Source organism: Fringilla coelebs (genome assembly GCF_963513975.1).
Source record: "Fringilla coelebs genome assembly, chromosome: 1".
Classification (NCBI taxonomy): Eukaryota; Metazoa; Chordata; class Aves; order Passeriformes; family Fringillidae; genus Fringilla; species Fringilla coelebs.
The window spans coordinates 84,879,794-84,902,916 of NC_140028.1; the positions used below are offsets into that span (position 1 = coordinate 84,879,794).

Sequence of the window (23,123 nt, forward strand, 5' to 3'; positions counted from 1 at the left end):
AGACTGTAACAATTAAGTTTGTGTTTTTTCTTTAGCTCCTCACCCACGGCACAACCAACCCCCCACAGGCCTTCAGGGCCGCCCGCTCAGCCTCGGCAGGGAGGGAGGGAGGGAGGGAGGCGGGCAAGGGGCGGGGTCTCCCGGTGAGGGGCGTGGCTCCCGAAGGGGCCCGGCTCGGTGGCTCGGCGCTCTCTCGATGTGCTCGGGCGGCGGCTGGCGGCGCCTGGCGGCGGCGGGCGCGGGGCGCTGCCGGGAGCGGGGCGGCCGCAGGTGCCGGATGCGAGCGGCGGCGGGCGGTGAGTGACCGGCTCCGGCCCCCGCCCCGGCCCCCTCGGGCGCTGCGGGGCAGCTCCGGCCCCTTCCCTTTCCCCCCCCTCCCGCCTTCCCGGGGCGGAGGCCGTCCTCCTCTCTTCGGCCTCCCCCCGCCTTCCGCTCCCCGGGCGGGGTCGAGCGTCGCATCCCCGCCCCGGCCCCGGGGGGACGGAGCTGCCGGCGATGGCTCTCGGGGCGCAGGGGGCGTCGCTGGGCTGCGGCCGTCTCCCCCCCGGTGACTTCCCGGCTGCCGCGGCTCTTCCGCCTCGCCAGCCCCCTGCCAGGACGCTGGGCGCTGCCGGCAGGGCGGGGGGTTCCTGCCACCTGCGGCTTCCCGCGGGGACACACCGTGTCCTGCTGGGCGACGCTCCCAGGTCGGGCCCGGGAGCCCTTCCCGGCGCTGGTGGCGCCGTCCCTGCGAGCCAGGGCCCGGCAGCAGCGGCTCCGTGGCCTTTGCCTGTGTCTCACATGTCTGACAGCGGCCTGGGGGAGCGCCGGTGCCCGCCGGGCTGCACGGGCTGGGCCAGAGCTGTGTGAAGCCCCAGAGTCAAATAGGTTGGAAAAGGCTTCCGACATCATCCAGTCCGACCCATGTGAAATGATGGGGTCATTCGGCTCAATGGAGTGTGGGTGTGCTGGGTGGGGGATAGAGGAAATAAGCAGGGTAGAGAGGTGAGTCAAAGCTGGTTACTTGCAGGACTTATTTTATTTTTTGGTTTAGTTTTTTTATTTTTGTCTTCGCTTTTAGTTGTGCCGTCAAGTTTCAGACACAGCTCCCCATAATGACTGAGTACTTAGGCAAGTGCAATAGGAAAATAACAGGGTAAGGAGTGTGGGAGGAATTGAAATAACATGCTGGTTGAGACATGGTTGCTTTCATCCATATCTCTCTGGAAATATTACACTTCTCTGAGACTTAGATTTTTTTTTCTTTAACTTCCTACCCAGTGCTACATTTCTGCATCATTTGGACTGCCTTGCAGTCCAGGAGTGTCCATGAGCTGGGTGACCGAACATCTTTCCTCCTTGCCTCTTCAAAATCCTAATTAGGAACCTGAAAATGTTCTCCTAGCTTGCAAGGCATCAATGTCTGAAATTTGGGATGTTCTTGTTTCCAGAAGAGAGTTCCCCATTCTGTCCAGTTTTACTGGTTTTTTCAATAGTCTTCCTCCTGCAATTTCCTTGCTTGTTGCAGTTTAACAGCTTCCAGCCATAGACTCAAAAGTTCTGAGTCAAAAGCCAGTAGAATATTAAGCCATCCTAACTCTGACAGAACTCAGATTAAACCTAAACTCCAAATATTCATTGTTTAAAATCATAATCTCACTTCAGTTTTCCAGGTTTTCTGATCATTCTTATAACAAGTAAGCAGTCTCCTTTCTCCATTAGTGATTTCTCTGTGTTTCACTGCTGTAAACTTTTTTGGTTTTGTTTTTGCTTTTGGTGATTTGGTTTTGTTTATGATAAAGTTGTCAGATCAGTTAAAGGACTGTAAATAAACAAATTTGTGGCTTAAAAAAACAGGTCCCTTTTCTTCCTTTACATTTTTCTGACCTGAAGAAGGAATGCTCTATAATTCTTACTTCCCTATTTTTATTGTGTCTTATCCCAGCTTGCACTTACCCAGCAATAAGCAGCAAGAGGCATGTCTTGTTGCTGATTTCTTTCCTATGGATAGCTTAGTTTACACTTCTTGTGGTTATGCCCACTCCTTGCACAACAGTGTTTTTATTTAGATGGAATTTCTGTTGTCTGCAACATTATTTAAAACAGATGCGGTTATTTTCGTTATACTGGTAGGACTTATCTCAGTGAAAATTATTTTAAGTTGTAATGGTAAGGGTGGTTTTCTTTATGGAAAACACATTTTAGGATGTGTCAGAGGTGAAGCAATTTAATTAAAAGATTGTTATCCATCAAACTTATGCTGGCTTTAAAAAAAAAAGTATAAATTGTGTTGTGTTTTTCTGGTCTTCATTCAATAAATGAAAATATTTTTACAGACTTGATGGTTTGGGGTTGTTTTTAATGCTTTAATTGCTTCTTAATATTTTAGAGCTAAGTAGGAGTCTAATTTAATGAAATTCCAAATGAATTTAAAAAAAGTAAAGTTCTAAGTCATGGATAGTAAAACATATCTAAAATTGTAGGATTTCTTGTGAGAGTGGGCAAGGGTTTTATGCTGGCTGTTGAGTGCATTTGAGGCAAAACTGGACAGTAAAGACATTAAAATCTGTAATTCACCAGTTGTTTTCCTGAGGTCCTATTAGATGAAACAGTATCCACTGATGCAGTCCGTTTTTTATTATGCTGCTCTTCCTAGAGAAGCCGGACTAAAGCAAAATAAGTAGGTTGACTAGAAAGGCAGAAGCCACTGACCTCATTTATTAATCAAAACTTCCAGATATGTTATGTTGAACCATACTTAATCAATTTCTTTCAATGTAGTGATATGTTTAGCTGTAAATTCAGTAAGCCCTAATCACTGTACTTGAAATGAGACATCAGTTTTGAGTTATTTTAATTCTGTTTACTCTGCGCGTTTCGGCTTTCCGACTTCACTTAAAAGGAAAAAAAAACAACCAAGAATGGAAAGAAAAAAGTATTTATCTTGATAGGATGGTGAAAGAAGACAATATAAAAGGTGTTCTTAAATCATAGATTCTGACAACTATGGAAAATATCCATGAAATAGTACAGTTAGAGTTTTGTACGCCAGGACAAAAGCTTGTGAAGCACATACAGATACTACCTGCATGTATTTTGAATGCCTGTAGGTCACTATTTATTTATACAAACAGGCAAAGAAAACCTTCTGCAGGAGAAGTCACAAGTACTTCATATTACGGTCAGGGACTGGGAAATAGAGAACTGTAGATGTTTCAGTGAGTTTAGTTTCTATGTGAGTTTTTCAGACAGAGTGGAACCTACTGCTATACTTGAAGCCAGCTGAATGTTGAAAATCCGAAAACAGCTGAATTAGTATCTTTTAGCAGAAGTCAGATGTTAGCTCTTCAGCTTAACTTTGACCTCCTGTCTTGGACCACCTACATTCTGTAAATCTGGGCTGTGCAACATTGTCTTTCAAATTACTTTTCCCAGGGGAGAAATATGGTGTTTGGTAATGGAGGGAATCTTGTTTGTAAAGGTGCTTGGAGGATGAGGGATGATGAGACAGCACATGCACAGCGCAGTCACGTCAGATTTATTTTTCATCTTTTGTGCTGAACATGAAAGCAGAGGTCTGTGTTTACAGCTCGCAAAGTGTGAGTTCAAAAATCTGGCTGAAAAAAAATTTTGTGCTTTACCCTGAAAATTATTTTAGGGTATTTCAATCAGTATTTCTGTTCAAAAGCATATGAATTATTCTCCCAGTGTCGAAAGTTATAAAGAGAAGGGAAGGGCAGCAGGGAGAAAAAAATCATTTTTGTGATATCCTGGAGCAAAAAAAAACCCCTCCAAACCCCCCTGAAGCAACTTCCCTAGAAACCAAGTAATGACAGAAATGCTTGCAAATAATTATTTATTGTGTGATTGCCGTGTTACAGGCTTTGCATAGGGAAAGGTAAGATACGTATTTACTATTTTAAACAACACCAGGTCGTACACTTCACTTCTCTGGAGAAATTCTTTGTAATTCTACTTTCTATATTATTTTGGAAGTATTTAGTGATTTTTCTCCAAAAAGAACTTGGTCTGTGTAGCCTTTTATTGACTACTGATGTTACTAATCTGCAGAAAGGATGTTCAGCATTTTCATTAGAAAATACTGTGATTATGTCTGGTGATGAGTGTGAAAGCCCATGTCTCCTTTCTAATTTTGTTTGCTTTGTTTTTAAGGAAAACAAAGTGTCTGAGACACCAAGTCCTTAAGGGGTCTGATTTTCCCTTGACCTTAACAGAACTGCAGATTCCCAGATTTTCAGTTTTATTCTCGAAGACTTGGTGCTTAGGCTATATTGTGCAGAAACCAGTGGGGTCCCTGGCAGCGTAAAAGTGTCTGTGGATCAGATTACGGTATAAATCAAGGATTTTTAGGTATATTTAGACTTGTAATTTTTTTTCCCTTTGACACTGTTGATAACCCAGAAGCGATGTACCCTATGTCTGGAAGTTCACGAAAAAGCCTGAAAGCCTGCATTAGTTAAAGATTAAGACTATTCTAAGTAAAAGTTCCTTTTTAAATAGCCGCTTTTGTGTTGAGAACAAGCTAAACTAATTTTTTTGAGATACTCATTAAATGTCTCAATTAAAAAAGCAATTACTTTCAGTTTTCTGTTTGGGAATTCTGTGAGTCTTGTGACATTTCAAATCTCACTGTGGTTTTAACAAGTATACCTTGGCTCTTGCTGGAAAACTACCCATTGGATTTTTGGCTAAAAATTAAGAAGCTACGTATATAGCAGATGGGTTCTTTGCATGTTTCCTTAGCAGAGAAGGCAGGGGAGATTGTCTTTCTCACAAGACAACCTCACTACTCTGTAACTGTGATTGCTCCGTACAGGAGATGGGATTTTAGGCGGATGAGTAGGAATGAAGACTCATAAGGCAAAGAGAGGCTTTTGTTAGAAAAATACCTGTGCACACAGTCTGTCAGGGAAGTACTTGAGTGTGTGTTGGACCATGTGAATTAAGAAAAACGCTCTGGCATATGGCTTGGGTACATCCCTGAGCAAAGGCCAGAAAGAGGTGTTGGGGAGAGAACACGAAAAATACTAGAATCTCAGTAACACAAGTGTTTGTCTCATCTTTTAAATATTTTTGAATCAAAAGGAACTGCTAAAATAGTCACACGGTGTGTTGCAGTCTTACATACAAGCATCCAAGTTAAAACTTCAACCATGTGAACTGTGTAATTACAGTGGTTATATAGTGTTTTTATAAAGAATATTGTATATAGTTACAGGGCTTAGAAAAAAAAATCTGTGGTGTCTTGTTTCTTTTTTCTAGAAAAAAAATTCATCCCTTTGGGATTCATTTAGTTTATTTTTCTGAACTTCTGGATCTTTCTGAATGCATTTGCATAAACATATTTGAAAAATTTTGAAGCTTGAAGTATTGTTTTCAAGTGTCTGCCTGTTAATAACATAAGATCGAAAGATAATGAGATATTAAATTTTTTTACCATTTTCCTATTAATTAAATGATGTACAAAAAATTATCATAACTTTGGAACAAAAGAGGGATGAATGGCTTAACTGGAAGAGAGTAGGATAATGACTTCTGGATGAAGCAAACATTGTGGAATGTTGGAGCTGGAAGCAGATGTAGGAAGATGTGCTTTGTGAGAATTTAGAAATTAATGGGAGATTTATGGCCATCTGTGATATGGTTTTGTATAAAGCTGAGTTGACTTTTTATATATATGTTTATATATAGAGGTTTAGGACTTTACAATGTTGCTAGATTGTAGTGATGTGTCACATAGTAAATACGGAAGCTTTTAACAAGTAGATGAATTAATTTCTGGGGAGTTGCAATGTAATTTATAAGGAAAGTAGCGGAAATTTTGGGGAGAAACATCTGTGTTCCAACTTTCTTTAATTATATTTTCTTCTATGCTATTGACCTTTTCTAGGCAAGCCAGTATGACCAAATAGACATTCAGAACACTTAAATTGGTTTGACTTGAGTCTTGGTAATGAATAGGTGCTGTTGCATTGAATACATCAGCAAAACTGTTCAATCAAGAACTGGTATAAACCAGCATATTGACCTAATTAATGAATTGGGGGAATAAATTCTTTTCAGTGTGAAATTACAGAACTTTGTATGTATTTGTATGTACCAAAATGTATTTGGTAAGGTGAAATATTTTTTTGGACTTTTTTCTCAAGGTTTTCACAAACACAGATATATTCATCCAATTTTATAAGGCTGTTACTGACATTTGGATTATTGCAGTTTTGACGGTTTTGTTTAGTGGTGGCACTTGGAGATTGTCATTGACACTTAGGTAAGAAGATTTTGAACTGAGGTGAAAATGTGACTGTGGTTCTGGGCTGTCCAGATGTGTATGTATGAAATTAAATTTGTGTGCTGGTTAGCTTGATGGGGAAGGTATGTGTGTTCATGGTAGCAGAGCGGAGGGAAGGAAATCCTTTGTTAAAGTCAACTCATTGAAATAGATTTTATGAGTCCTCAAACATTTTATTCCGCTTTCTCTGTTTGAACAGGTGACATAATTGGCAGATGAAATGATTTCTGAGCTAAAAGAAGCAAAGAACTCCCCCCGTTTTGAAAAGTCTCTGTTCATCTGTATTATAGGCTATTGTTGGTTTTAATCTATTTTTAGTGTTTTGCTATTTTTACTTCTTGCTGCTGATGAGTTACAAACTCAGTGTTATGTGTTGGCTCATGCACTTCCTTCAGGTTGTTTATGGTATATGATGCTGACAAACAAAACTTCATTTTACAATGGAATGTTTTTGGAGAAAATTCAGCGTTTTGATGTCATAATGTCATATGTGGGGTTGATCTTTGTGGGGAATATCTCTCCCCTCTCCAAATAAATAACATCTCAGAACTCCTGATGTAAAAATAGATCAATATATATAGGTATTTTTCACATTGTAACTGACAGGATGCTGTAATTTAAAATGTACAAGGAAGTGGATTTATACTAGTCTAGATTTTTTTTTTTCTTTGACATATGATAGATAGAAGGTTAATTGATGTTAAATGGATGCTTTGTTAGCCCTTCATCAGCTACTAAACTAGTACAGGAGGAGTGCAAATCATTACTACAAAAGGCCAAGGCCAGTATGTTTTCTTAGTGAGCTTTATAGGACTTTTTTCTTATCCCTTCCTTCTTTCCCTCCTTCCCAACCACACAAAACATAACCAGCTGTAACGATAGGAGGAGAGAGCAAGCAGCTTTTCTAAACACACACACACACACACTCGCACTCCGGCCCCCCTCTCCCCTCCTCATACCTCAGCAGAGTGACAGCTTCTAGATGTTGCGTGCGAGTGAGTTCAGCTGGTGCTGTGTGGTCTGGGTGTGTGGTCTCCAGCTCAACCGAGAGGCTGCTAACAGGGTGGATGAGAGAGAGCAACACTGTTTACTTTAATTTATTTCGGATGCCGGAACTGTGCCCGGAGTTTCTCCCGAGCCGGGTTCCACCGTCAGCGGTGTCAATCCCTCGCAGCTGCAGCCCAGGCTGCGGCGGGCGGTGAACTGCTCTGCCGAGGGCTCTCCCAGCATCTGCCCCGGCTCCAAGCCTTTTAATCCCTTGTGACTGAGAAATGTTAATGGCATCGCTGAGTGCTGTGATTATTTTGCTTTCACTCCGTCAAGATACATGGCCATGAAGATGTACCTTGCTGGGTTAAGAAAGAGGGACCTCTGAGATACTGAAGGGAATCTGCAAAGATGGTTGTGGTGAAAGCAAAACTGCTGCACTCGGTCCTTGTCCACCCTAAAACTAAAATGTCTAGTGTACCCTTTGTGGCTGATTGGAATACTCAGGAGCCTTTTGAAAAAGCAGAGAGTATGATATTATGTCATTTAATACTGCAAGTTTTCTTTTTTGTGACCCTCTCTGTCACAAAACTTGCACATCTTCCCAAATTGGAACTGATTTTTGGCATGTAATGTTGTAGGTTAACATGTTTGTCAGTGTTAATATTGGCTTGAATCAACACGCGGGATAGGACAGGGCAAGACAAATGAGGCTTTGTTTTTTCTGTGTGACAGTGAAATTACCCACTTTTTTATGTTTGTTCATCTTTTCATTATAAGTAGCTTAGTGGTGTTATGAAGAGTTTCTTTCCCCCTAAATGTAAGATTCGTGAGCACTTCTTGTTTAAATTGACAAGTCTTCTTTTATTATTTAAATAAACATGCATAGATTCTTAATATCACTTGGAATTTCAGCATTGTTTAGCTTATTCACTTCCCAGTCTTTTCTGGCAGGCTTGCAGGAATGGACTTTATATTATTAATGCAGTGTTGAAGGCTGCGGCAATTCTAGGGCACTGAGGATCTCCAGAGGGGTTAATAAATGTCAGTTATTTTCACAGTGCTGCTTTTTGGATGCTTTTAATTCTTGGTTTATGTAGATTGTCTGTCTGAATTTATATTGTTGGGAAGATAAAGCACAGAAAAGGTTGTAGTAGTGTTTTTCATCATTTTGTAATGGTTTTGAGTACAAACATCCAGGAAACATTTTGCTTTGTCATTCTGCTTGGGGTCATTTGCCATGTCCCTTCAATGACTTTGTCATAGTGTGTTGTACTCAGGAGACTCTCTGGGTTTTCTAGTGAAAACAAATTATTAGATTTATGTACTAGAAGCACAAGTTTGTGTAGTTTAAGGTTAAAAGGCCATCACCTACATTCTGGAATCTGAGTATTTATTGCTTGTTTAAAAATGCATGTCATAAATCTTTTTATTTGGGAGTTATTTAATGCTGCGGTGTTAGTGTAACTCACGTATTGTTTTCAGGTTGGTTTTGTTGTGTTTTTTGTTTTTGTTCTAAGTAAAACATCTGAAGCATGCTGTGATTTGCACATGGGTGATGCTTTGCTGTTCCTGCCTCACCATTTTTTAAATTGTATTCTGTCACATATATATGATTAAGAACAAATAAATATCTGATGCCTGAACATCTAAGTTTCTAGTAACTTAGACTTTCTCAATGATGACAAATTGGGTTTTTCTTCCCTCTCTTCTTGACAGCTTTGATTGCCTTTGCTAGACCATGAAACTTGCATTGACCTTGAGTCTGCCTTCCTCCAAGAGAATCTTTTACATTCAGTGTCTGTGACAAAGTATCACTGAAAACTTTATTTAAACTGAATTTTGAGTGAATGGAACCATCTTGCCATTTTGTTTTAGAAGTCAGAAACTCTGTTTTAAAACACTTCAACTGCTAATTTTCCCAGTTGTGAAATTTATGAGGTGGCAGCATATTCTTACTCATCTTCCCAAGTTCCATGCCTTCAAGATGTTTGTAGTTTCCCTTTGGGATTTGAAATTACCAGCCAATTTAATATCTTTCAGTCCTGAACTTTGGTTGTTCATGTATTTCTTATTTTGGTGGTACTTGCAGAGTGTAGTAAAATGTAGAAAGTAGTTTGCTTTACGGAACAGGTATGGTAGCACTTGGCATTTTATTTTGGGTTCCTTCTGTGTTTGCCATTGAAAGTTGAATGAGGAAACCTATATAAGAACTCACATTTCAAAACAACGTAAAACTGAAGGCTTACAAAAATTTTAAAAAACCAAAACCAAAGAGACTTGTGATTTCCCTTATGCTGGAGCATATTTCATTGCTTCATTATTTATTTTAAAGTGGGTTTTCTTAGGATAAAGATGGAAGATGTCCTCGCTTTAGCAAGCTTTTAATGCTCAGAATTTTCTGGAATTTTTTTTTTACCAAACCTTTGTGAGAGGACAGTTTATTTGAGAAACTGGTGCAAAGACAAAGACATTGTTTATGAAAGGCATTTTTTAAGAGGACTTTGTAGTAGGTGGTCTTTGCAGAGGTTTTCTAACTCCTTGTGCTTTTATAACAAGAATTATGAGAGAATTATGAGAGAATAATAGAATAGTATGGGCAAGATCGTGGGAGCAGTCAATCAGATATCCACATTAAATTGTTGGGGAGATACTGTGAGGAAATTAGGTTGAAAAAAAAGGGTGGAGAGAAATAAAGAGAGAGAGAGCACTGCTAATGTGGAAGATTGTCTGTTGTAAAAAACAGTCTTGTTGAAACCTCTTCAGTGAGCCTGGCTCCTGAGAAGAAAGATCTTGTATAGAAACTGTCCTTCTGCACTCCCCTTGTCTACATGAGAATCAGTCTTTCAGGAAGAGGGCTGTTTTAATAAAAATACTATTTTATGTGTAATACGTATTTTGTAAAGAATAGATTTTATCTTTAGGGAAGCATACAGAATTGCAACAAAAGCTCAGAATTAGGTGGTTGTCATGTTTTGTGAAATGAAAAAGTAATGTTTTGTCTGATTTGCCTTAAATATTTTTTAAGGAATTTTGGAACTTGCCACAGCAGTATAGTGGCTAGGCTTCCCAGTAGGCACCTCAGTCATGTTAGCTATGGACATCTGTCCTAAGAAGGAGAGGAAATATTATCAATGAATTGAAGGCTCCCAAGCATTTGCTTGATATTTATAATAATGGCATATTACAAATAGTTCCACTCCTTGAAATAAATGAAAGCAATTGTTGTTTAAAAATAATAATCATAGAGCATCTCAGTGTTGTAGTGCTTTGAAATGTGTTGAGATTTACTGTGGTATTCTCATTCCAGTGAGGTATTTTAAAGCAATTCTGCAGTAAGTATGGAAATACTTTAGAAGAAATACTAGATCTCAGAAGGCTCAGCGTTTTTATTACATTTATTTAGCTCATCATGAAGGGGGATCTAGTGCTGATTTCTGAAATCCAGAAAAAGATGTTGTAATATTACTTTTGAGTTTTGGTATTGAGACAAGCCAATTACCTGTGTGCTTGGGTATTTTGAAAGCAGCAATAGCTGTGATGCAAAGGAACTATAACATTTGGGAGGGGGTCAACCAAACAATACCACACAAATAATACCACAGTAGCTTCTCTTTTACTTGTTTTTCTCAAGGATTTTTCCTCTCCATATTACCTGATGTTCCTGAAGATGGCTTTTTTACGTCAGTGTTACTGATTAATATTCCACATTAATATTTACAAAAAATGGCTCCAAAATAAGAGAGGTGTTTTATATTGATTAACTGGTATCTAGACACATATTGCTTCCAGCAGAAGGTGGTTGTGTGCATGGAAGGACCTAACACCACTGTTCCTTTACAGCTGTTGTGTTTCCTTGAGCTCTGCTGAGGATCTATGAGAAAAGCTGCAAAGACTACATAGATGAGACTGTGAGGAATAGATGCAGCTTATTCTCCTCCCTCTTGGTAAAATTAGGGACCTTATTTTTCTCTAGTATCATAATTCTATTGTGCTGCCCACTGTTTTGTTGGGCAGTGGTGTGGTGGTGTTTTGAATGCAGCACATATGAGAAGAAATCTGGGCAAGCCTTATGACTCCAAGTTTAGGGATGTTGACAGAAGACGAGGTCTGTCTTTTTCACCTGTGGGGAGTTAGTGGATCAATAGTTGTGCAGATAATGTGTCTCTAGACAAGAAGGCTTGGAGTAGGCAATGCGAGGTAAGAGGAATTACCAAGGTGTCTGGATTTGAAAGGAGGATAGAATAGTAACATCCTTCTCCCTCCCTGCTTGAATTTATGGGTAAAAGGGACAAGCGACAGGATAGGGGCAGAAACAGTTTGTCTGCAAGATGAGGACCTGGCCTCAGTTTTGGGGTGAAGCAAGGACTGCCTCTGTGCGAGAGAGGAGGAGGAGAAGAAGGCAGTTCAGTGAAAGAAATAGGAGTAGGCCACTAGAACAGAGCACAGCCTTCTCTTCCATGGCTGGAGATGACTGTCAGCTGATTTCTTTGTAATCTGGTGATACAGTTCTTTTCTTCAGTGCTCTTCTACCCTTATAGCCTGCATCTGTTGACTGCTTGCTTCTCCAGCCTCATGTTGGTTTCATGTAAAATGTTCTGATAGTTTACATGTAAAACTATTAAGAGCACCTATATAACTTAATTCCTTTTTCATAAGTTGGCTGTTTGCAAAAAACCAGAGAAATCAATGATTTATTAAACACATTATGTAATTTTTAATGTCAAGAAGTATTATGAGGTTTGCCACTGAAAGATACAAAGCCAAACTAGATACGCATTGTATGTGTTATCATGGGCCCTTAGCAGCCTTCCTTCATACACTGGACATGGCTCACATACTTCAACTTACTATGTTCTTGCTTGTTCAACATGGATTTACATCTCTTATTAATTGCACGCCGTTCAGTGTGAAAAGCTCTCTGAAGTTATTAATACTTCTGTTGTGTTCAGGGTATCTAAATGCCTTTTCTATGTTAATGAATTTGTTTTCAAAAGTATCTTTTGAAATGAGTGATAGCATTCCTATTTTAAATATGTAAAACCAAAAAACAGATATTTGGAAACAGACATATTTATAGAATTGAGATGGTTGTTTAGGACTTCAGTATTTCAGAACATTGTGCAGAATTCTCTTTTTTCAGGATGCATTTCACACTGACTTCAGGTGTGGCTGTGGGCTCCAAAGTTGGATCAGAATTCAAAGTTTTGTTATAGGTGACCTGCTATGCATCTCTGGTATGGACAGACAGAGACCCTGTTCTGAGGGTAGGATTTGATTACTTTTAGCATGAGATCTTCCTTCCAGTTCCTGCCTTTTCTATTTCCGTCTTAATTTTCAGTGTGTGCTCCAACTTTGGAATGTGAAGAATGAAATCAGCTGGTGGGAGCTTGAGTTTTGTGTCAGATCTAGATGCTACCAGTGAAAAATGTGGGGAGGCTGTGTAGAAGCATGGGGTATCTTGGTACAATGAAAAGTATTTTGTATATGCAGAAGCAGCTGAAACAAGTGCGTTTTAATTCTAGCATGTCTTAACTGCAGGTACTTGGAAACTGCAGTTCTGCTGCTATTTATTGTTAGCGATGGTTTAGAGAGTTTCTTGGTTTCATGGACTTGACATTTGCAAATAAAAGTAGAAAATACATTTTGATTAAAAAAACAATAGCTAAGAGGAGCCTTATGAAGCTTGACTGATATTCCACATATTTTTTACCAACCTGAACTTCCAAAATTGTTTACGCTAAACTGTTGTGTGTATGTAACTGAGATTTTGGAATGGTGATAGTGTTTAATAAGAGTTGTAATTCAGGTTATACTGGTCATATATATACACTCAGCTTCTTCTAGGTGTTTATAGCTGCAGTTCTACACAGAGGAAACTGCTAATAAAAAATAGACATTTGTGATCAGTTGCATAGTAAACTAAATGTAGACCATGCATCAGTACCATATTTGTTTGAGCTACAGAGCTCATTAATGACAGAGCTAATTAAACTGGTCTGAGTTCACTAAATTTAAGGTGTAAAGGAACACTTTTCTGGAAATGGTTCTTCAATAATTTTATGTACGTTTTTGTTGATATGTTGCAGTATTGTTTGTTTTGTTGATGATCTCTGCTGGTGTAGTATTTGCAAGTCATGTTCTAATTTTCCCAGTGCATGTTAGCATTGATGCTTGATACAAATAAGTGCCGAGTGCTTCCTCACATGGGACTGTATATGTCAGTAGGTTTTGTTTTGATGGAGAAGTTGTCCAAATATGTAATCATAGTCTATTACTTATTTTAGATTAACAGTTCTGAACTTTCTAAGGAATACAATAATAATTTTCAAATAGAAGTTGTAATAGACTCATTTGAATTCTGGCATATGTGTATGCATCTTCATTAAGCATTCAGAAGGTTTAATATTTTTCTGAATATACTTTTTCTTTCAGAAAGCTATATTTAACTTTTTAAAAAGTGCAAAGAAGGTATAATTTTTCTTTATTGTTTTATGACTGTCAAAAAAGACTTTGAGTGATGTTCCATATTTACATTTGTATTTCCCTACAATTTTAGAAGAACAGGTTGAAATTATTTTAATAATTTTTATACAATTAATGGGGTTTTAATTTATTATTTCTTGATGAACAGATAAAAACAGCTCAGATTGGTGAATAGTCATCATGTCTCGAGCACGGCAGCCCCCACTTGTAACCGGTATCTCTCCCAATGAAGGCATCGCATGGACAAAAGTGACAATTAGAGGAGAAAATTTGGGTACTGGACCTACAGATCTCCTAGGTAAGTTGAAAAATCACCCTTTAGGTACGGAAGAAGGTAACATTTCAGATATGATTGGAGATAATCTTTTTGCATGATAGAATCTGTCTTAAATGTAATGAGGAATGCCCTTTACACTAATATGCACTTGAATCCATACATTCAGAGACGCTACCCGATGTGTAACTAACCAGACTGACTCTACCTCTTTAGATGAACTCTTAATCTGACTCAGCATCCTGTGTTGAACATGAAATGCTTTTTGCAGTGTTTTAGAAGAGGGTAGATGTAACGAGATGCTCCTTTGTTACTTTCTCAGGAACTGAGAATTTCCTCTTTGAAATTTTCAAGTCAGAAGTGTTTTCAGTGTATTCAGAAAGTTACTGGGGATTTTCTCCCAAATTTGCCCTAAACCAGGACATTGCTATGCCTTGAATTAAAGTCACTTTGTGTATCTGTAGCAGTTATGATAAAGCAGGTTCAGTGATTTAGCTACAAAATATTTGAAGAGCCCTTTTCATTACTGTTTTGATTTTTAACATGGTAATTTCATTAGAATCTTCGTAGCTCCTGTGCTGAAGGAGGGACAAGATCTTTTCACTGATTCTCCCGGTCACAGACCTTGTTCATTACTACTCTGTTGCTTCCTTTTCAGGCTGAAATGTCTTAGCTTATTTAATTTTTCTGCATGTATCTTTGGCCTTTCTTCTTGCTCTTTAGTGAATCTCTTTTACTTTCACTACCAGTCATGGGTGACACATCTTGGTTGTGTGCACTGTTCAGGATGTGAATGCCCTGTGGCATAACACTGTACTTTCACTTTTGTTTTGTGTTTTGGCCATAGAGTTCTGTTTTCTGTGTAACTCCTAGTGAGAATCAAACTAATGATTTTTGTTGTTCTGCCTACTATAGTTCCATGATTAAATGCATGAGGATTTGTAGTCAGTTTGAGGGTGCCATCTATGAATTTAAGGTTTTGCCTGCATGCATCTTGTCTTTGTTCAGTGAATTTCAGCCGTTGTGTTATAATATCTACATTATAGTGCATCACTCAGTCTAATAAGTTCTGGCTTGCATTTTTCTGGGATTTATGGTCTTCACGCTCTAAGTAAAAGAAAATCATCAGTAAACTTTATAACCTCTTTATCTTGTCACTTATAAGTGTACTGAACACAAGTGATCTTGGCATACACCGTGTGGAAAACTTTCCTCAGTCAAATCACATCATATACTGTAACCCTGTTTCTCTGTTGCTGAGCTGTTTATCCATTAGAGGTTCGTATCCTGTAGCTGCATCATTTTCTTAAGCCTTTCAAGAGAGACTCAGTAAAGGCTCCTGGAAATTCAAGCTAACTATAACTACTGGAATTTCCCTTATTTTTTTTGCAAGTTATGCATATGTGTACTTCAGTAGTCATGTTAGAGACAATTTGTCTAATTTGTTGTGGAATCACGACTCCTCTGAAGGCCATTGGAATTTTGTTTGGCTTTGCTAGAAAAAATATTTCGCTTCATGGCTGTAAACCAAAGTTCACAAATTCCATTCATGGCCACCACAATGAGCTTTATGGCCAAGCATAAGCTACTACATTTTTCCACTTCACTTCAGTTTGCTGTCTCTCAAAAGGAGAAATAGTATTTTCCTGAGCTGCTAGGTGAGGTTGCGGTACACTATAGAATTCATACTGAGAAATCTTCAAATAACTGATGATGTTAGGGGTGAGTATATTTCTGTGTATTTCTGTGGCTGATGTACTTCAATAGCCTCATTAGTTCATTGGTATGATCCTCTTAGAAATGATCAGTGCTATTTTCTTGGAAGGAAGACGTGTCCTGAGCTGTAACTCAGTATTACAGCTGACCAGCTGCTGATACTTCTTCTTATATTTCTTTCATAGTAACATTTCTAACACACAGCTGCTAGTAATTTTATGCTTTGAGGTAAAAATAAATAATGCATTGCCTTATTTTCTCCTTTGCTCAGTTGTCAGCTTTCTCCAGTAAGTGACTAAGGCCCCAGATAGCTAAAGATTTCTTTTAATGGTTAAATTAGTCATGTAAATATTCCCTGTTACTTGAATGGAAATACTTGGAAAAGTGAGGCTTTGTAGGCATGAGAGTTAAGCAAGTTTGAGTGAGGTATTTATAAAGTTTTAAAAGTTTGAGATGCATTAGTGTAAAATTAAAAGCAAGCAACTTTTTTTCTGTATATCAACACAGTATCACATAATAGAAGTAATCTCTTTGTATCTTTGAAACCAAATGAACTCTTTATTTGTAACTCTATAGCTCATGGTACAAAATGTCAAATCCAGGAGGTACCTGTAACATATGTGTTTTCATGGTTTAGCTTGTCTTTTAAGACATTTGTAGCTGTATTTTTTAGACATTGTAAAATTGTCCGTATATGAGCTTAACCAAAATCAGAAAGTCTCCCTAAGAGTATTACTTATGCCTATTTATAGAAAGGCACATAAAAACTAGAAGCTGAGAATGATGTTCTCAAAGATCTTTATACTATGCAAAGGATTCAAATTAAGTTTTACTTAAAGGGAAGTTTCCTATTTCTGGAGAAAGAAATGTGGTAACTGTGCTATCAGAACTTCTCCCTCAACATGCCTTTATTTGTTTGAGAAATTGTGTTGTGCCATTACTGTTTCATGTGGTATATAAAATCTTGATAGAGACTTAAGTTCCTTTTGCATTTTTAAGATATAGGCAAAGGCCATTTCCTGCCATTTCAAAAGTATTGGACCTTGTATCTTGATGTCTTGAGTGCTTTTGGAACCTCTAATGAGTAGACAATAATGGATACAAGGATCTTCATACACTTACTATAGCTTAGTTTTGGATTTTAAAGTAGTGCTCAATTGAACCATAAATTCAGAAAATATGGGGTGAAAACATCTTTATAAATTGTTTGGGCAAAGTATTTCAGTTAGTCTTAGTTCCTATCAGAATCTTTTTTTCCTTTAGAGAAGATGCAAGTATAAAACTGCAAGAGATGTAATAATATAACAATATAGCGTAAGATTATATTATTGCATGTATGTAATATGAATCCTAATATATGGTTTTTTTCTTTCCTCCATTAAACTAAAACCTGACCTGATTAAAATTTTATGAGTAAATAAGCAAAATATTTTTTTACGTCTTTCTCTGTGTATATCCTATTTCTTCCCACTCCCCCCCTTTTACTCGGAAAGAATATTTAAGAAACAAATCTACTGTCCTTTCTGAAGTAAAATTAATTTCAGTTGTAATAAGATTCAGTGCATTTTTTTAATTTTTGGATTCCATTTTCAAGATAGTTTTTGGCAGGGAGTAATGCATTTTTATGTCTGACAGCCATGAAAACTGCCAAATTTCTCTGCTGTGTCATGTCAGAGACTTAAATTGTGAGAGAAAATAAGTGTGAAGCTTTGGTACTAAGCCACATATGCTGACTGACCCTTTTCTGTTTCTAAGTATTTTCTAAATTGGTCAGAGCTTTCTAGAAATTAAAAACAAAAGTCAAGCCAACAGGGAAGAAACTGCTATGCCTGACTAATTTATACTCCAGTACAGCCAACACATTAGTACAGCCTTGTTCTTTTGGACATAAGGCAAAATGTTTCTGGCTAAGGGTGTTATTTAAGAAGAACATAATGAAGTTATTCTCCAAATTGGTACTAGAGCAGTTAGGATCTTGCCAGTTTTCCAGGACAGCAGAACTCCAGCTACGAATATGGGAATTGTTCATCTAGATCTGAGAAAATAATCCATCTATTCCTGCATCCAGAGTCCTGATCTGACCAGAACCAATCAGTTGGTTGTGACTGGTTGATGATTGGTTTGATTGATCAGACCAATTTGATGTGAAATCTCAGGAAGCCTTGAACCTTACATTAAGGTGCACCTTTGACTCTTAAATCATGAGAGATGCTCTTGAGCACTGAAGCTTGTAAGTCTCTTCCTAGGAGAAAAGACCTTCTTGTATTTAATAGTTTGTCATCCTTCTTGTGAGAAAGTGTAGAATAGAGGATAGATGAGCATTACATGATTATTCTTTTATATAACAAGGGCAGTTTATTAATCAGAATCAGTCTTGCATTTTCACTTTTTACAGAAGAGGTTCGGATGGATTATATGTTAATTAGTACTACTTCAGCTAAAACAGCCTTCTGTGTCCACTGAAGTACTGCTAAACAAATAAGGTTGAAGAAACATTCTTCATTGTAAATAATTTCCAGAGAGTCTTCTTTTTTTTCTGTGCAAAGTCATATAGACTGAACTTGTGAAAAATTTGCTGTGTGCAGCTTTTAAGGGAAGTTTCACAGAAATGGCATATTGAACAGCAGTTCTCCAGTGTCTTGCAGACAGAAAATCTAAAAGTTGCAGTAGCCCAAAAGTGGTGGAAGAAACTAAATAAGTTTCAAACTGCACTACTTCTATCTGATGAATTGTAACTAGGACAAAAGACCTGAAGTCGCCTAGGAAACATCTGAAAAATGTATTTGTGCTTCCTTGACTGTAATTGGCTGTAGGGGACTGGTGAAGGGCTATATATTTATGTAAAACATGTAGCATCATAAATGAATTTGCATTTCAGAATTTCAAAAGATACTTCTAATAACAGAATTATACTTCTTTTTTTTTCTTTTCCTTTTTCCCAGGTTTAACAATCTGTGGGCACAACTGTCTCCTCACTGCAGAATGGATGTCTGCCAGTAAAATTGTGTGTCGAGTTGGACAGGCTAAAAATGACAAGGGAGACATTATTGTTACTACAAAGTCTGGTGGCAAAGGAACTTCAACTGTTTCCTTCAAACTGCTTAAACCTGAAAAAATAGGTATATTTCTTGTTCAAATCCACATCTGTTTTCTTTGCTACGAAAATATATGACTGAATGCCTCTTTGTGTAAAATGTATGTTTGAAATGGATCCACCTCACTACAATTTTCAGTTGTTTAGAAAATGCAGAGTATATCAATAAAATATCCATATATATATATATATAGAGAGAGAGATAGGAATAATGTTGCCTATACCCTAAGTTTCTTTCTCAATATCTTGATAAAATCCTCAGCGATGAATGAAAAGTAGCCCTTCATTTTTCTTTATGGAATAGCTCTAAACTTCTGAAATTTTAGAAAACTTAATAACAGATCTAGTAATTACTCTTAAGTGTAGTAGATAAATACAAAGTCTGGACCAGCTCATGAGCTTTACACCTAAATCCTGAGCTGACAGTTAATCCTTTAAAGAAAGTAGAGTCCTCAGTGCCATTTCTTATTTGTAATTCAAACCATCCTGCAAGACAAAGTCTTAAATATTTCTCATGAGATGCTTAACCATTGAAATTATTTTGCCAAGCAGTCTAGGACCTCTGCTTAACCTAGAATCCAGCCTAAATACCCTGTGGATTGAAAATGTTTCTCTCAGAACCCCTCATTGATGAGCTGGATAGTTATCTTTTCTAACACAAGAGTTCCCACAAGAACTGTTTTAGGCTTTTATTCTCAGCCCTTCAGTGACAGTTAAATAGCATGTGATTTCTCCCAAGCTGCACTTATATCTTAATAATAGAAAGGTGAAATGTGTAAGTGCAAATGTTATACAGTGGAGCTTTTGGTGATGAGAGAGGAGAATTCATATTTGAGAATATGGGAAAGTGTGGGGATGAAATGATTTCTGGTGTTGCATCTGATGGGTATGTTAAAGGAGAGCAAGGCCAAGGGTATGGCTGGCTCCATTTTCAGCTGAGATTCCAGGACATATTGTGCCTCACCTTTATGCATTGTCTGTGCTAAGGCACTGGAAGCAAAGTCAGTTCTGTGTCCTTGAAGTCATTTATCTTGGCGTGTGGCCAAAGTTCAGTTACCTTTGGATAGCAAATGGGATAGAAAAGGAATCTTCCCTAAAATATGCAAATGAGAAGACTTTCAATTAATTGCTCTTTTGAAAGTAGCAAATAACAAGGTTTGGACAGAAACCAAAATACATGCAGGAATGAAAATACTAATATTTGATGGTCAGGAAAAAGTATGTGAAACTGTGCACCCTGCAAAAGGATAATGTTTGATGCCCAGCCGTGAATACCTTTTCAGCAGCTATAATAAAATAATTTAGCATAATTGCATCCAGGTTGTTTTGCCATGTATCTTTCAATATATTACCTAGGCATGCATTTTATATTTATCAGGATTTTTCAAATTAATTCAATATGTTAGAAGTTGATGGTGCTGGACTGCCCTTGTTGTTTTAGGGATCTGTGCTTTGTTTTCTCTAGGTATCTTGGATCAGTCTGCTGTCTGGGTGGATGAAATGAACTATTATGACATGCGCACTGACAGGAACAAAGGGATTCCCCCCTTGTCCTTACGTCCAGCTAATCCACTTGGTATTGAGATAGACAAGTGAGTACCAAATGCCTTTAATCCACTTTTTTAGTGCTTTTCTGTCTATGTGTCTTTGTGAATTCCAGGGAAGTTTAATGGTCTGCAGGGCAGGGAAAGATTTAAAAACACACACAGCTCCTAGTATTCTATTTGGTACTCTGAGTTGTTAGTGGACTTCGTATCCTGCTTCATAATCCTCTATTTTGGATCATCAATTAGAACTGTAGATAATCTAAAAGCCTGATATATTGAACCCCAGTGATGTTTAGATTTTGAGGATTGGTAAATAACCTAAGGCTTCAGATTTATACATTGTAGTTACAGAATACCTACTGTTGCATTTGAGTTTCACGGGGCTTTTAGGGATATTAGATTGCTATCTGTTGCTAAAATTGCACTGTAAAATGTGATTTATTATGCCACATCAGCTAGTTTATTTTATTGAAATACTAATACTGTTTTCCAGCACACAGTCTTCTTTACTTTAGTTCTTAAGTATGGTGGAATTTATGACATTTTTGTCTGAAATAGTAACTTTATAGTGAATGATAGATGGAATTAGGGGTCTTTAAATGGGACACTCTTCAAAGCTGCCCAAGTACTAGAAATAGCATCAGGAATACTTCTCTCAATCAAGGTGCCAGCTCTACCAAACAAAACGCTATTTAAAATTAAGCTATTACTAAGGTCTCATCTGCTGAATACTCTTGTTTGTGAGGGGGAGTGCACTGGAAAAAATCTGCAGTGCCCGTTGTTACCTTGTTCTGATGGGAAAGCTGCACTTTCCCAAAATCCATATGGGATTTCTAGCAGATCCACACCACCTTCCGGCCTCTGGCTGTGCATTTCTTTCCTAGTTTGAATATATATTTTTCTTTCTTTTCAAAGTACTAACCCAATTTTTTTTAAAAAGCTGGAGATTTTATCTCTTAAAGTATTTTTCTTTAGCCTTTGGTTTTGGTGTAACTTCTGACAGGTAATTCTTTCATTTTCCTCAATTTTCCAAACCCTGACAAAATGTGGACCTTCATACTATTGACAGTATTCCAGTGTGTTACTAGGAGACTTTCTATGACTCTTCCACTCTCCCTCACCTTTTTGTAAATTAAAAACCCCATAACAATCCTTTTTACCACTGTGCTACACAGCAACTGCCAGTGAGTGCTTTGTTAAGTGATTCTCTTGAGTCACTACTTATAGTTAAGACAATGTCCATATGATAGAGATTAACAATTATCATATAGACACTTAAACTGCATTAGTTTGGGATTTGCTTGATTTAGAGTTGTCTATTTGGATGTTCATTCAATAGAAAACAAATCATGTTATATTTTAAATGTTTTTTCCTGAAAACATTAAAAAATGTGTTACTGAAACCTAAAGTTTCATTTGAAAAGAAATAATTCAGAAACATGTAGATACAGATAGGAAATAATCATTTGTAGAGGGAGGGAATTAGGAAATCTTTGGGCAAGCATATCAAGCCTAGTTCATTGTTCTAGATCTCCCAGGTTCATTGCAGGAGAAGCAGGAAGATTATGGCAAGCACCAGTCTGACAGACCTATCACTGAGCAGTAAAACAAGTAGTGTGGAGGAATTGAGGGGGTTACATCGTGCAGAGGGGAAAGAGAGGAAAAGCCTGGTCTGCTCATGCTATGGTTGACAGCACAGTTCTGACTATAGATGAACATTCTGGGTTTAATTAAAGAATGCCTTCTCAATGGAAAATCTTCCATAATTTTCTTGATCAGTTGGAGCACTATGAGGTTTATTTCTATAAAATTAACTTTAATACCATATAGTTTAGCTAAACTCACATTCGGAAATACTTTACCTATGAAATCTGTAAGTATTGAGAAGTTGTACAAGACAGTGAAAAAAGGCAATTGAAAACTAAGAAAGAGAGTGAATAAGCAAAAAAATTAGCAATAGCTATTACTAGATACAGGAATATTTGTCACTAGAAGTGATAAAAGCTGTGAGGATGCTTTAAAATAAAAGACATCCTAATATGATCCTAATAATACTTTTGTGTATTCAGAAAGGCTCTGAAACATTATGGGTCTCTCTTTTATTCATACCTTTGATTTCTCTAAATGTTTTCTTTAAACATGTGCAAATTGGGATGTATTTTAATTTTGAAGCTGAAGCATTTGGCATTGGTCTGACTTGTTGGGATTTACAACCTTGCAGCCTGATGGCTGAGAAGGAAGGGAAAGGAGTGCCTTGTGTTGATTATGCAAATAGTGGTAAACAAAAGAAACATTAATTGAGAAGCTCAGGGAGAAAAGCAGTGAAAAACAGATGTCATAAATTGGAATAGGAATGAAGTATATTGGAGCACACTGAAGAGAAGGCAGAGGAAGGTGATTAGACTACAGACTGCAAGAGAAAGAAGCCCTCCCTGTAGAAAGTGATTATCAGGCATTAGAAAATGATACAAAAAAGACAAGCTGCAGCATGGAAATGATTTAGGGTTTTTTTGGAGGGATTTTGTTGGTTTGGTTTTTTTTTTTTTAATATGGTTATGCTTGGCTTTAAAAGTTCCTTTGTGGCTTTTTAAAGCATTTTTTATAGTACTTTGTCCAGTTAAAATCTGTTTTAAAATTAATTGTAGCTTTTGAACAATTCAGGTGGATGCTTTCAAGGTGCTGCAAATGAGACCTTGAAATAAGAGAAAAAAGACCTTGTACATAATGAAA

At 37.7% G+C, this 23,123-nt stretch overlaps 1 protein-coding gene across 1 annotated transcript in view; it reads left to right on the top strand.

The window, feature by feature from the left end:
• The first annotated feature begins 226 nt into the window (after nt 1-226).
• Nucleotides 227-23,123, top strand: part of EXOC2 (exocyst complex component 2) — a 126,866-nt gene continuing 103,969 nt past the window's right edge. Inside the window, exons 1-4 of the mRNA XM_084220647.1 lie at nt 227-296; nt 13,911-14,060; nt 18,695-18,871; nt 20,312-20,438. Coding sequence (XP_084076773.1) covers nt 13,943-14,060; nt 18,695-18,871; nt 20,312-20,438 — 422 coding nt within the window. The 5' untranslated portion in view covers nt 227-296; nt 13,911-13,942. The remainder of the gene's footprint in view (nt 297-13,910; nt 14,061-18,694; nt 18,872-20,311; nt 20,439-23,123) is intronic.